This window comes from Chrysochloris asiatica, unplaced genomic scaffold (genome assembly GCF_000296735.1).
Source record: "Chrysochloris asiatica unplaced genomic scaffold, ChrAsi1.0 scaffold00016, whole genome shotgun sequence".
Classification (NCBI taxonomy): Eukaryota; Metazoa; Chordata; class Mammalia; order Afrosoricida; family Chrysochloridae; genus Chrysochloris; species Chrysochloris asiatica.
This window is the reverse complement of record NW_006408534.1, coordinates 11,183,132-11,197,281: the sequence shown is the minus strand read 5'-3', so window position 1 is coordinate 11,197,281 and position 14,150 is coordinate 11,183,132. Positions and strand designations below refer to the sequence as shown.

General features: G+C 36.9%; 1 protein-coding gene across 2 annotated transcripts in view; it reads left to right on the top strand.

The window, feature by feature from the left end:
- BRE (brain and reproductive organ-expressed (TNFRSF1A modulator)) overlaps positions 1 to 14,150 on the top strand; it is a 746,464-nt gene that overhangs the window by 159,797 nt on the left and 572,517 nt on the right. For both annotated transcript variants that reach the window (XM_006835176.1, XM_006835177.1), the window contains exon 4: positions 3,945 to 4,039. In XM_006835176.1, the coding sequence (XP_006835239.1) occupies positions 3,945 to 4,039 (95 nt within the window). The remainder of the gene's footprint in view (positions 1 to 3,944; positions 4,040 to 14,150) is intronic.

The window sequence follows — 14,150 nt, the reverse complement described above, 5'->3', positions numbered from 1 at the left end:
GCTGATGCCAGATGGATCTTGGCTGAAAGTAGAGAATACCAGAAAGATGTTTACTAGTGCTTTATTGAGTACGCAAAGGCTTTCATTTGTGTGGATCATAAAAAGCTATGGACAACGTTGCTGAGAATGAGTATTCTGGAATACTTAATTGTGCTCAGTGGGAACCTGTACATAGATCCAGGTAGTTGTTTGAACAGAGCAAAGGAACAATGAATAGTTTAATATTAGAAAAGGTGTGTGCTAGGGCTGTATTCTTTCACTATACTTATGCATTCTTTATGTTGAGCAAACAAGATAGATTAGCACAGTAGTGGCAGCAATGAACTCAGGCATAGCAATGATTGTAAGGTATGCGTGGGTCCAGGAAGTGTTTCATTCTGTTGTGCATAGGGTCATTATGAGTTGGTGCCAACCTGATGACACCTATCATCAACAGCAATAGCAATGAAACTAAGACCAATGTATTGCCGAGATAACTTGTCTGATTATAAAGACATGTTTAAACAGGTTTGGAATAAACCCGTGCATGTAACAATACTTTTGACTTACTCTCGTAAATGCCCACCAGCTGCTACTCTAAAACCTTATACAGGATTGCCATAAATCGGAATTGGCTTTATGGCACTCAGCAACAACTAACAACAACAATGTCCTTGTAAGAAATGATACTTGTTGGCCAAGTTTGAATAGAATGAATAATCAGGGCATTTATACTGTCTCTACTAGTTCTTCTTAACTAGCCTTGGTGGCACAACCATTAATACTCGGATGCCAACTGACAGTTTGGTGGTTCAGACTTACCCAGCAGCTTTGAGGGATAAAGACCCTGGCGAGCTGCTCTTGAAAAAGTAACAGGCTATGAAACCCTATGGGGCTGTTGTACTCGTCAGATGGGTCACTATGAGTTGAAAATCAACTTGATGGTTCCTAGCAACAACAATAGTGCTTATTACCCATGACTTTCCGATAGCACATTTGAGAAAAAATTATATTTAGTAATAGATACAGTTGACAACCTGAGATCATGGGGTGAAGGATAGGGCATGGATGTGCTAATTCTGGTAATTTAATTCAACATCCAGCTTCTAAAGGAGGATATTTTCTTACTTAAATTTATTCTCCACAGGAAACTCCAGAAATAACTGCCATACTTTATTCTTTATTGTAAATTTTGTCAATACTTAGATATCCAATTCAAAGTATAGAATTTATTTTTTACATTGAGCATTTCTCTATGTATGCTGAACTTTTACCTGTCACAGACATGAAACACCTGTAAAATCATTCATTTTCTCTGAATGCTTACAGTGGATTGGAAAATCAGATCTATGCACTTCCATTATACTGTTGTGGACTTGTGACTGTGTGTATGTGTCTTATCTCTTTCACGGAATGCAAACTCCTTCAGGGTGAACATCTTTTTATTGGCACAAGGTATATCATGATAGCTCACTTATAGTATGTGTTTATGATGCATGTTTTAAAAATGAATGAAACAATAAAACAATATGAAACTTCAATGAAATACCCAAATGAATGATCTAATCAATAACTACCATTAAGATTTAGAAGTATTGATGATCAATATTTACAGAAATTATTAGGGAAGCGTCATAGGAAAGGTAATTAAGTAGAGTCTTAAAGGATGGGTAAGAGTTGAGCCTTTTAACTAGGTTGCATAGTATTTAAAGGGCAGCAAGAAGATCATATTGACTGAAATAAAGGACTGGTATTGGCTTTTGGCAGAGAGAAAGGTGGATAAATAGGTACTGTGTTTGGGTGCCATGTAGTCATTTTTGACTAATAGTGACCCCATGTGCCAGAGGGGAACTCCCCCACAGGGCTTTCTAAGCTGTAATCTTTATGGAGGCAGATCTCCAGGCCTTTTTCCTGTAGAGCTGCTGGGTGGGTTCGAACTGCCAACTCTTCTGTTAGCAGACAAGTGCTTAAGTACATGTTTCACCAGGGCTTTTTGAATAAATAGGTAGGAATGTAATATTTTGGAGGTCTTAAATGCCTGTTTGAAAAGTTTGCCCTTATTTCTGTTGACACTAGAGAATTATTGAAGTTTTTTACTTAGAAAATTTTAGGACAAAGGCTTGTTCTTTTTTTCTCTTTTTAAAATTTATCCTCAGTGCTATATACATTGTCTAGAGCAAAGTTTAAATATTCATGATTAGATGCATGAATGTATGGACTAGATGATATGAGTCCCTGAGCTCTGGTAGCGTAGTGGTTACGAATCGGGCTGCGAACCTTAAGGTCAGCGGTTCGAAACTACCAGCCGCTCTGCGGGAGAAAGATGAGGCTTTCTACTCCTGTAAGGATTTACACCCTCGGAAACCCTGTACAGGGTCGCTATGGGTCGGAACCGACTCGACGGCACTTAACAACAACAACAACAACAACAACAGTCTCATTGTTAGTTGTTGTTAGGTGCCCGTGGAGTCAGTTCTGATCCATAATGATCCATAATGATAACATAACCAAGCACTGCCTGGTCCTGCACCACCCTCACAATTGCTGCTATCCCTGAGCCCATTGTTGTTGCTACTGTGCTAATCCTGTTAGCAGTAGGGAATATCCATGTAATAAACAGTTTGTATGACAAATTGAGATGACTTGCTTTCTAAGAGTATATAGGTAGTGTGATGACACCAGAGTTTCAGCATGGGTGATTAAGAAATAACAATGCCATCCCTAGAAACAGGGAAGTCATCTAAGGGAATTGGGAAGTGAGAAAAGGGACAGTGATAAGCATGTTCTTCCTGAGTTTCACATTGAAATACCTGCTACCTGAATATTTAAATTTGAATACTATCTGTGTAGATGCTGTTGAGCAGTAAAAATTAACCAATATGACTATATTTAGTATGTATATTGTACACATGTTGTTTGCATATACGTAATTGTACACATTCTTAGACACACACAGGATACTTAGAGATCATATGTATGTTAAGATTGTCGATACACTAATCTACTCATTTATATTAGCAGAGTGGTGAGGATTGATTTTTGGGTGAGCAGAGGGAAAAATCATGTAGACTAAGGAGGGGAGACTAAGGCGGAGGTTATAAAAGACTGACAAGGAACAAAGGTAAAAGAACTTATAAATATAAATTCGCTAACAGGACTTTTAAATTTTTCATATATTTCAGAATAATAGTAGTAATAGCAACTGAACTACTGTTATATTGCATGAGAAAGATGAAACTTTCTGCTCCTGTAAAGAGTCACGGCCTCAGAAACCCTATGATGTTGTTGTTGTTAAGTGCTGTTGAGTCAGTTCTGACTCATAGCAACAGAAACCCTATACAGGGTCACAATGAGTCAGAGCCGACTCGATGACACTTAAGAACAACAACACTCTTGTATCACTTATTGAGTGCTTACTATATGCCAGACACCTTGTGAGGCATGCTGTCTCTTTTTATCCTCACAACAAATATGTTATGTCAATACTACTATATCTCTCTTAGGAGAACTTATGAGTATAAATCTAATTCTTTTGACTCCAAGACAAATGTTCTTCCTATTATTCTAAAGGTAGGTGTGTTTCATTTATGCAAGGCTAGGACTGGGTCTTTACACAGTTAATCCTTAGTTCTGCTTGTAATTAGCAGGTAGCAATCGGATAGCATGTAAAGGAAAAATCAGCATTTACTTTGGATTCACTTCTCCTTGTGTTTTTCTGTTTGGTTATTTATTTATAGCATATGAAAGCATAAATCTTTTTGGACTGCATATTGTAATTAGTAATTTAAATGAGAATATCAGTTCTTTTACTTAAAAGAACTAATCATTCAGAAAGTGCTTTTCCCCAATTTTTTTTTTTGAAATTAATATAAGCTTGTTTTATTGTCTTTATTGATGCGTTACTTAGAACATTTATACTTTAGCAAGGAAATTAGATGAGCCTGTCACTTTCTTTTTTATTTCAGGGGATATAATTTTCAACGCCCAATACCCAGAGCTTCCCCCCGATTTTATCTTCGGAGAGGATGCCGAATTCCTGCCAGACCCTTCATCTCTGCACGTGAGTACCACAGACTTTCTGGTAATCTTTATTTGGTAAAAAGAAAACTAACTTATCTTTTGTCAGTTACTAAACAGATAATGTGCCAAACATGTGACTATTTTTCAATCTATGTTTTCTCTGTCCTGTGAAATAAGTGTGACCAAGTGCGAACTCTACCTGTCAAAATGGTTAAAAACTCATAGGAGAGTTTTCCATTGCAGTTTTATTTTCAGACTACTCATATATTTTAAAAATGAAGGTCTCTAACATGAGCATGTTACTTTAAATGTTTTGTTTCTTTTCCTTCAACCACTTTTAAGACAGTTTTTTGTTTTTCCTTCTTCAATTTAGTATTTCATGCCTGCAATCAATTTTCTAATGTTTACAAACACCTCATCATGGGACTTGCTAGCAGAATGTTTTTTGGCTCTTTAAAAGAGGTCTTTTTTATACAGAAGTGAAAGTGGCAAATTTGGACTTGTGTCAGTCAGCATTATCTCTGTATTGTATGTTTTCAGAAGAGTAAAGGCCAAGATTAAATGTTCCTTATTAAGAAAAAAAACAACAACTTTGTAGTTGAAATAAATTGTTTCTGGAATTAAAGCAGGACTATCCAGCACTGAGGAGAGGAGTGGTGGAACTTGTCAGAGCACATGCGGTTTAGAGAAAACGCTGTGTGTCTCGCATGGTTGATGGAGAAAAAAAATATAGCATTTGTTTAAATGGTTCTGACTAGACAAAATGTCTCTTTCTTGCCCTTCTAAAAATCAAGTTTACATATACTCTTAAGAGGCGTTATGGTTGTCCAAAGCTATGTTTCTAAAGTTTGGTTTTTTGGAATTTTTCTGTCTCCTTAAAGTTTTATAATTAAAAATTTGGGTGACCTATTTTTAAGTCTTGCATTTTTTTTCCTTTTTTTTTTTTTTTTAAAAGGGAAGTGTTAAACAGGAAGTATTAACCCAAACCTAAAAGAATTATCTTAACTTTTAGAATACAGCTGTAAAAATATTGTTGACAAGAGTAGGATGGATTTGTTGATAAGGTACGAGTAGTTAGACATAAGCTCTGACTTTGGTGGTAGTGGTAATGTGCTGTGAAGTCAGTACTGACTCAGAGCGACTCTTTAGTGGTTTTCCAAGATGGTAAATCCTTACAGGAGCAGAAAGACTCATCTTTTTCCTAGGGGTTGCAAACAACTGACCATGTGACTAGCAGTCTGACTTGTAACCCACATGCTACCAGAGCTCCAAGCTGTTACTTCAGTTGATTTTCTTTTTCTTTAACTTGTAAATTAGATATGACCTCTTCAGATGCTGTGTTTTATTGTTACTGTTGCTTTTAAGTGCCGTTGAGTCAATTCTGACTTGCAGTGGCCCTGTATAGCAAGAGTGTGGAACCTATTTCTGCCAAACTTCATAGCATCGTTCATGGACCATACAAAATTATCAACCTAAAAATTAGCCTGTTACATTTACATTTGGTCAAACATTTAATTGACTAACCCCAACTTGACTTAGAACTACAAGGCTGGCAGTCCATACGTACTAGCTGATCCTCAAACCCTGTACAGGGTCACTATTAGTCAGAGTTGACTTAATGGCACTTAACAGCAACAACAACAACAACAACAACAACAACAACAATGTGGTGGCTAAAGCTGCGGTTTCATTGACAGGGCCAAACCTAATTATTTTGCTGGTCTTATACGGCCTGTATAGGAACTCTGGTAGTGTAGTGGTTACGAATCGGGCTGCAAACCTCAGGGACAGCAGTTCGAAACCACCAGCTGTTCCATAGGAGAAAGATGAGGCTTTCTGCTCCCGTAAAGATTTGTAGCCTTGGAAACCCTGTACAGGGTCGCTATGAGTCGGAACCGACTCCCCAGCACAGAACAACAACAACAAACAACATACGGCCTGTGGGCTAGACATTCCCATCCTTGCTGCATAGTGTTTCTGAGGAGTAGCTGTTGGGATTGAACCTCGAACCTTGGGGTTCAAGCTGACCTTGCGGTCCAGTGTATATCCTACAGTGCTGCACCAGTATGCTAAATGCTAAAGTTATATTGCAGGCGAACGAGCCCTGAAATTTAAAGAAGGTAGTCAGAAAAGACTTTGCATTAGAGGTGAAACTTAAGCTCCTTCTTGAAAAATGGTAAATTGGGTGTATAGCAGAGTATTTCAAGTAGGGTAAATGACATAAGCAAATTTTCAAAAAGTGTGATTTGTTTGGAATCCTGATGTAATGCTGTTGGATAAACACTGGACTGCTAACTGCAAGGTTAGTGGTTCAAACCCACCAGCTGCTCCTTAGAAGCCCTATACAGAGTCGCAATGAGTCAGAATCGACTTAACAGCACACAACAGCAACACAACATGATTTGTTGAACAGTATTTTGTAGATGAAGGTACTGACAGGTTTGCTAAAATAAGGAAGGATGAGAAAAGGTTAGGAAGATAAACTGGGACAAGATTGTGGCATTCATTTAAGGCTAGGCTTAGAACAATTAAAAGAAACGATACTAATGTAGCAGCAACGTTATCAATATACACATTATAAATTAAGGAACAATTGAGGACCAGAATATAATTTAGGCACTGTTAAACAAGAAGTGTATTTAAGCTAGGCTGGTAACACTGAGAAGAAGGTTAAGAAAGACATGTTTTAGACTTTTTAAAATTGTTATTGTTTGTTTGCTTGGAATTTCCATAAAAATTTGTAGTGTATATATTCAATATTGGCAAGTATTATGGAAATATAGAATTTGTAAGCTGGACAATAAAGCTCATTTATTCTAGTGCTGAAGAAGTTGACCTAGAGTCATATAATTGTCTATCAGAGCTAAGGAGCCCAGGTGATGCCGTGGTGAAGTGCTTGGCTGCTAACAGAAAGGTCTGAGGTTCAAACTTACCCAGTAGTTCTGTAGAAGGAAGCTGTAGCAGCCTGCTCCCATAAAGATTATAACCTTGGAAATCCTATGAGGCAGTTGTACCTTGTTATATATATATATAGGGTTGCTATGAGTTGGGATTGACTTGATGGCAATGTGTTTCTGGTATCAGAGCTAATATTATAAATCAACTCTTGATGTTTAGTCTCTTAGTGACATTATAACAGATTTTTTAAAAATTAGCTGAAAAAGAAGAGTCAAATAAAAAAATTGAAAGCACTAAATCCGCAAGAAAAATTGTGAATCTAGAAGAATACCCTCTCTTTTATGATACTTTATCTAAAGCCTCAAGCCGGCTACCTGGGTCTTCTTCATGGACCAATTGGCTGGACAAGCCTAGCTAAGCAGCCGAGTTTAACACTTCTGTAGATGGGTGATATCCCCACAGTCTTGGTGATTGTCCTTGATGTTCAATGTCATCTGATGCTCAATCTGGCTGAAAATACTAGGACAGGATAAACTATAGGTCTTGATCATTTTGTATGGTCCTTGAATGATGTTATAAATATTCAGATGGCCCTTGGCAGAAAACAGGTTCCCTACATCTGTTGTATAGGGTTTCTGAGGAGCAGCTGGTGGGTTTGATCCTCCAATCTTGCAGATCAAGCCAAGCTTGCAGTTGAGTGCTTCATCCTACAGTGCCACACCAGCCTTAGAAAGCACATACGAGGTCACTGTAAATTGGAATTGCCTAGATGGTGATAGATTTGGGCATTATCTTTTCCCCACTGAGCAGTTGGTGACTTGGAGCTGTTGATTTTTTGTGTGGCAGCCCATTGTGTAACCTACTATGCCACCAAGACTCCTAACTGTATGCTTAATGAAGTCTTTCTTCTATGACTTGGCTGGAACGTTAATGTGTCTGCACTATTTGTCTCTCACATCTCAGTTTTGCTTCCAGAAACTTAGCAGCCACTTTCCATTAAACCTCTTTTATATACTCTTTTGCTTTTGGTAGTATAGTGGATTACAAGCTGGACTGCTAATGACAAGGTCAGTAGTTTGAGTCTACCAGCCACTCTGTGAGAGAAAGATGAGGCTTTCTGCTTCCACAAAGTTTTGCAGTCTCAGAAACTCTATACAGATCTTTACAGAAGCTTTCCAAGTGTTGTTCTCTTTTCCCCCGTTACAATCTTTTTCAATTAGAAAGAAGTTTCTTTAAAGTTACTTAAGTCTAGTTTCTACGTGAAATGAAGTGTGAGGAGGGCTTAAAAAAGTTTCTAGAAAAGTGGAATGAAAAATAATGGAACTTTTCCACAAAGTATTTGAAGCCCCATGCATTATTATCTTTATAGTAGTCATTAGTCCGACAGCTGTCTCTGTTAACTGTCTCACTGTCTGCTAACCACCTAACTGTCCTAGGTCCCAAAGACTAGGGAATATCCTAGGATGCAGGACATTCATTGATTAAAACCCATATATACATCCTGGGATGGTGAATTATCCTTGTCTCTTCGCTGGAATGAAGCTTCCATGAAAGAATGGATTTAGTTTTATTCACTGCTCTATTTTAGTATCTAGAAGATTGCCTGGTGCGTAGAGGTGTTTAAGACATAATTGTTAGATGAGTAGTTTTTGCTTACGTTTCCATATTCCTTAATGGACTTGTTGATTTCTAAGACTAGAAAATATAATTTAGATGAAAATTCCAAAATAGAAGGAAAATTTACTTTTAGGGAAATTTGAGAGTCAAAAATCAGTTAGAAGAACCTCTGAAGTAGTGATTGCCAGCCTGTTTTGCAACGCTCTCTGGTGTATTCAGTCACCTCAAAAGGTATTGTGAAATTCTTTCACCAAAAGTAACAATGATCATTCACTTTAATTTAAAATAAAGTTGCATAAAAGAGGAAGGGTGGATCATAAATTTAAATGAGAAGAGAGTGTTGCAATTATAACAAGATTGGTAACCACTGGTATCTGACTTCCTCTAGTTTAAAGAAGGTGAGAATGATTTAATGTTTGGAACGACTGTCTTCAGGGTAGTGAACTGAATGTAACTGCAGATACTACCTACAAACTGTGTAATTCCTTCATTGCCTCTACTCTGCTTACATGGAAATTAAATGTAGAAAGAAGTATTGTAATAACAATGCATTGTTTCTTTTCTTCTGCTCTTAACTGTGCTACCTGCAGGAAGATAACTTTTGGAATGTGATTCTGCAAAATAATCCCTATCCTCTGTGTATATGTGGTGGTGGTGTTATGCCATCAAATTGGTTCCAACTCATAGCAACCCTGTATAGGGTTTCTGATGCTATAAATGTTTCTCCCTTGGAGAGCCTCATGTTTCTCCTGTGGAGCAGCTGGTATATTCGAACCGTTGTCATTTCGGTTAGCAGCCCAATGCATAGCCACCACTACACTGCTGGGGCTCCTTATGAAATATTAGGTTAAGTCAAAAAGTATTGCTACAAAATCATAGAAACTTGTTATTCAACGAAAATATCAAGATGTGAAGCTACTTCTTTCTCAAAATAGCTTTTATATAGGTCTGTACTCTTCTGAAGGGGTGATATTTCTATATATAGATAGCCCTTCCCCAAATTGAGTTCTTGTATGAATAAGCACTGGACTGCAAACCACAAGGTTGATGGTTCAAACTCACCAACCACTCCTTGGAAACACTACATAGAGTCGCTGTGAGTCAGAACTGATATGATTGCATTTAACAACAACAACAACCCTTCCCCGAAGAATTCTATCTTTTGTATTTACATCACACTAAAATGGCTGCTTTGGTACCCTTGAAGAACTTATATCATGCCTCTTTTTCATATTCTTTGAATTTGGGGAACAAAAAGAAGTCTGAATGTTCAGGATCAGGGCTGTAGGACGTAAGGGGTAAGGTTTCTCAGTGAAATTCTATGGTAGCCCTGACTACCCTTAAAGAATGAGCAGGTGCCTTGTCATGATGGAAAACAAGTCCTCAGTTCAGTATCCCTGGTCTTTTTCTCACCAACGCAGCTTTCTGTTCTCTTAATAAACCCCCATGATTGATCTGTGTCCTTTGAGAAAATCTATCCAGAGTGCCCTTTTGGGGTCCCCAAAACAGTCACCATAATCTTTGATCTCTCTGCTTTGGATTTAATTGGCCCAGTAGATCTCCTCAAAAACCATTGTTTTGAGTGGACTTTGCTCTGTAGATCATATCGGTAAATCCAAAACTCACCCTCGGTTATGATTCGTTCTGTAAAATCATATTCAGTAGATTCTGTCTCACCTAAAAGACGAATGGAAAGGTCAGCTCTTTGAGCTAGCTGATCTTTATGTAACACTTTTAGCACCCATAGAGCTTAAAGATTGCAAGACCAAGATATGTGCTTAAAATTGAAAATGCTGAACCATGTGAGATCCCAGCTTCAGTAGCTTTCACATCTATGGCAATTCTGTGGTCTTGCACCAGTTTCTGGACTTAAGCCACAGTTTTTTCATTTGCCAGGGTTGATGGTCTTCCCTCACTTGGTTCATCTTTGAGGTCTTCCTGACCTTCGGTGAAATGATTTATCTGAACACTGTTCTTTTGTGTCTTGTAAACTTGTTGCAAAGCATCAGTGATTTGGAAAGATGTCCACTTGAATTTTGTTAAAAATTTGATATTATCCATTACGTCAAAGTTTTTTTTTTTTCCATGCCACAAAACATATTCATTCTTTTTAAAGGCTTGCCACTGCAGGATAATGCAAGGTCGTTTTGAATTGCAACATCGGCAGTTCAAACCTCACCAGCTACTACTCCTTGGAAACCCTATACAGGGTCACTGTGAGTTGGAACTGACTCAACGGCACTCCACAACAACAATGGGACTAAGACAAGTATATTACTGAGAGAACTTGTCTGTACCCATCCACTGATCACAGAGACATTTAAAACACATTTTGTGTGGAATAAACCTATGCATGTCTGAACTGGAACCTCCATAGTGATACTTTTGACTTACTCTCATATATGTTAAGAATGCACTCATCTGAGATGGGTTGCATGATAGACTGTTGAGATGTGTGGTACTCTATTCCTAGACCCTTCCAAAGGACCGTCGTCTATAATATATTTTTAAATAGAATGCTATATCATTTTTCACATGCCTGTTGAATACCTCTGATGAGACTTATAAAAACTGTTCTTTTAAGTCTTGTAAAGTTTTTTTTTTAAAAAGACTTAACTGTAGTTCTCAAGTTAGATTTATTGTCCAAGACAGATGAGTAATCAGAATGGCAGCAGAGAGTGATAAATGCAAACTGATAAAGGCATATGTATAAGGGTCTGTGGGAGAATACTGAAGGGTCACTCTAACTAGATCCATGTTGATGGATAATGTCTGGGCTTAACAATGAATTCCTTGATTGTTCATGAATAATACTTTCCTACAAGTTTTACTGAAGAATCACATACATAGGACCACTGGCTGCTGTTGAGTGTATTCCAATTCAAGACAACCCTAATTATGTTAGGGTAGAATTATGTCCTAGGATTTTCAGTGGCTGATTTTACTTACATACATAATGTTGCACAAAAAATGATAAGTGTACATACATACCAATTAGCTTACAAATGATCAGTGTACATCTGGCAAATTTCCATTATCCAAAAGTCACACTAATTCCCCCTTTCATCATTATGACCACTTTCCCCAAGAGTGAATACTATGCTGCCTTGTTGTTGTTGTTGCTGTTATGTGCCGTGGAGTCGGTTCTGAGTCATAGCAACCGTGTACAGGGTTTCCAAGGCTGTAAATCTTTACAGGAGCAGAATGCCTCATCTTTCTCCCGCAGAACAGCTGGTATTTTCGAACTGCTGTCCCTGAGGTTCGCAGCCCGATTCGTAACCACTACGCTACCAGAGTTGCCTTATATCCTATAATTAATTATTGTGCCTTTTGAACGTTTTACAAAAGGAATAAAACAATATATACTTGTATTTCTGACTTTTTTCAATGAATGTTTAATTGTGAATTCACTCTATTATTTTTGTTGTTGTTCATATTCAATATGGCCTAATATGCCTTTGTATGAACATACCACAGTTTATTTACCCATTCTACTATTGATAAACATTTGGATTATTTTAATACAGATGTTGGATAATAGTTTACTTCTTTCTATTATTCTTCCTATTTCAGTATTTAAAAATTTGTTTAAAATTTTTTTTGCTACTGTGAGTAGTGCTATGAACATTCTTATAGATACCTCTATAACATATTTTAAAGTAGAATTCTGTGTCCTCAAATTTTCATACAACCAAACTAAGTGGATCATCACCTTGATCTATCCCAAATTCTAAATTTTGCCATGCTAGATTGCTGATAATACCTCTCTACTTTTCAGGGGATTTTTCTTAATTTTTAACTTCATGCCTGAGCTGCCCCAGAATTTACCAAGTATGTTGAGGTGAATTGACTGGATATTTGAGGTCTCTCAAAATTCTGTGAAAAGTTCTGATAGTTTTTCTGAGCCTTAACAACAACTATATGACTGTCCAAAACCTGGGTTCTTAGCCTCCCTCTCATGCCTAGAGTTTACAGACATCCTAAGAGTAAAAACTTACAGAAGTCAGCTCCAAGAGTTCTGTCCCCTCTGGGTTCTCAGTCTAACCAGTTCTCATTACATCAGTAGATCTCACGTGCCTTTGGATAGATATCTATTTTTACCAGGAATGTATCTGTATTTTTAGTCTAGTTTTTCCTATTGAAAATAAAAAAAATGCATTTTATTATTTTTTTATATATAGAATGACCTGTATAATACCACTCTATCCTATTTGAAATCATAAGACAATTATATTATATGTTTTAAATTTATAGTTTTACTCTTTACTTTCAGAGTAAAAAAAACTTTAGCTGATTGAAATAGCACACACCTTATTGATAAAAATACAGAAAACTGTTTTCAGTGAATTAATACAGATGTTGGATAATAGTTTACTTCTTCCTAATTAATAAAAATCTAGATTTTAATTTCTAATAGATAATTTTCAGATAGAAATGAAGGCAAACATTATGTAGAAGAGACATCTCTGGTTCTCTTGAGTTGATTGCACCTTGCAATCAAAAGATGCATCAATATATGACCCAAGTGAATTTGATAAAATTACCTAAAGTTTTGATATTAAATAGGTTTATGTGTTGAAGAATAAAAAACTCTATTTGCACCTCTATCATTGTGTTCTTATTTTTGTTTATCAGTCATGAACTAATCTTTATGAAATAGTAAGAAACTGCATCTTTAAAATATACTTTGTAAGATGGAAGGTGGTGGAAGATGTCTGCTTTAAAACCAATGATGTCTGATTTCATCTATTGCTCCAAAGGTATTATAGTCAGTGATGCATTAAGAAAAATATTAATATGTATACTTATGCATACACACATATAATTTTGAAGTAAGTATTGTAAACAAGGCATTAAAAGCATAGTTGTAGAAAAACAGAATATCTTGGAAGTACAAACAAGGTGCATTTAAAATGTTCACCTTCATGTGACAAATAAAAATACAAGCCAAAAAACAACAGCAACAACAACAACAACAAGCCAAGTTATTTTTGAAATCCGATTGTAAATATAACATTTAGCAGATGTTGGGCTTTACTCAGTTAAATTTGTAAAAATGCCACTGGGAAAATAAGTTAATGAGTTGAGTTTAAGTCATTTTAGTTGAAGAATTTGCTTACCCATGCTGTTGTTATTGCTATTAAGTGCTGTCAAGTCTGCCCTGACTCACAGCAACCCTGTATAGGGTTTCTGAGGAATTGGTCTGCCAAACCTTTGGTTCAAATTGACCTCCAAGTCCAATGTTTATCCTACATCACCACATCCATAAGTGCTACCTAAGGATCAAATTAGAGAAATATCCATTGTCTTTAGGTGGTTTTCTGTCTGTGTTGGCCTCTCTTAGCATACTCTCCAACCTTTCCCTTGAAGAGCTAAATTTTAAAATTATTATAATGCATTTTTTAATATTTGTTGTTATTGTTACGTGCCATGGAGTTGGTTCCGACTCTTAGCGACCCTGTACAGGGTTTCTGAGGCTGTAAATCTTTACGGGAGCAGAAAGCCTCATCTTTCTCCATGGAACAGCTGGTAGTTTCGAACTGCTGACCTTGCGTCTCGCAGCCCAATTCGTAACCACTACGCTATAAAATATAGATACCGTAAGTACTCAGAAAAAAAATACTTATGATCCTACA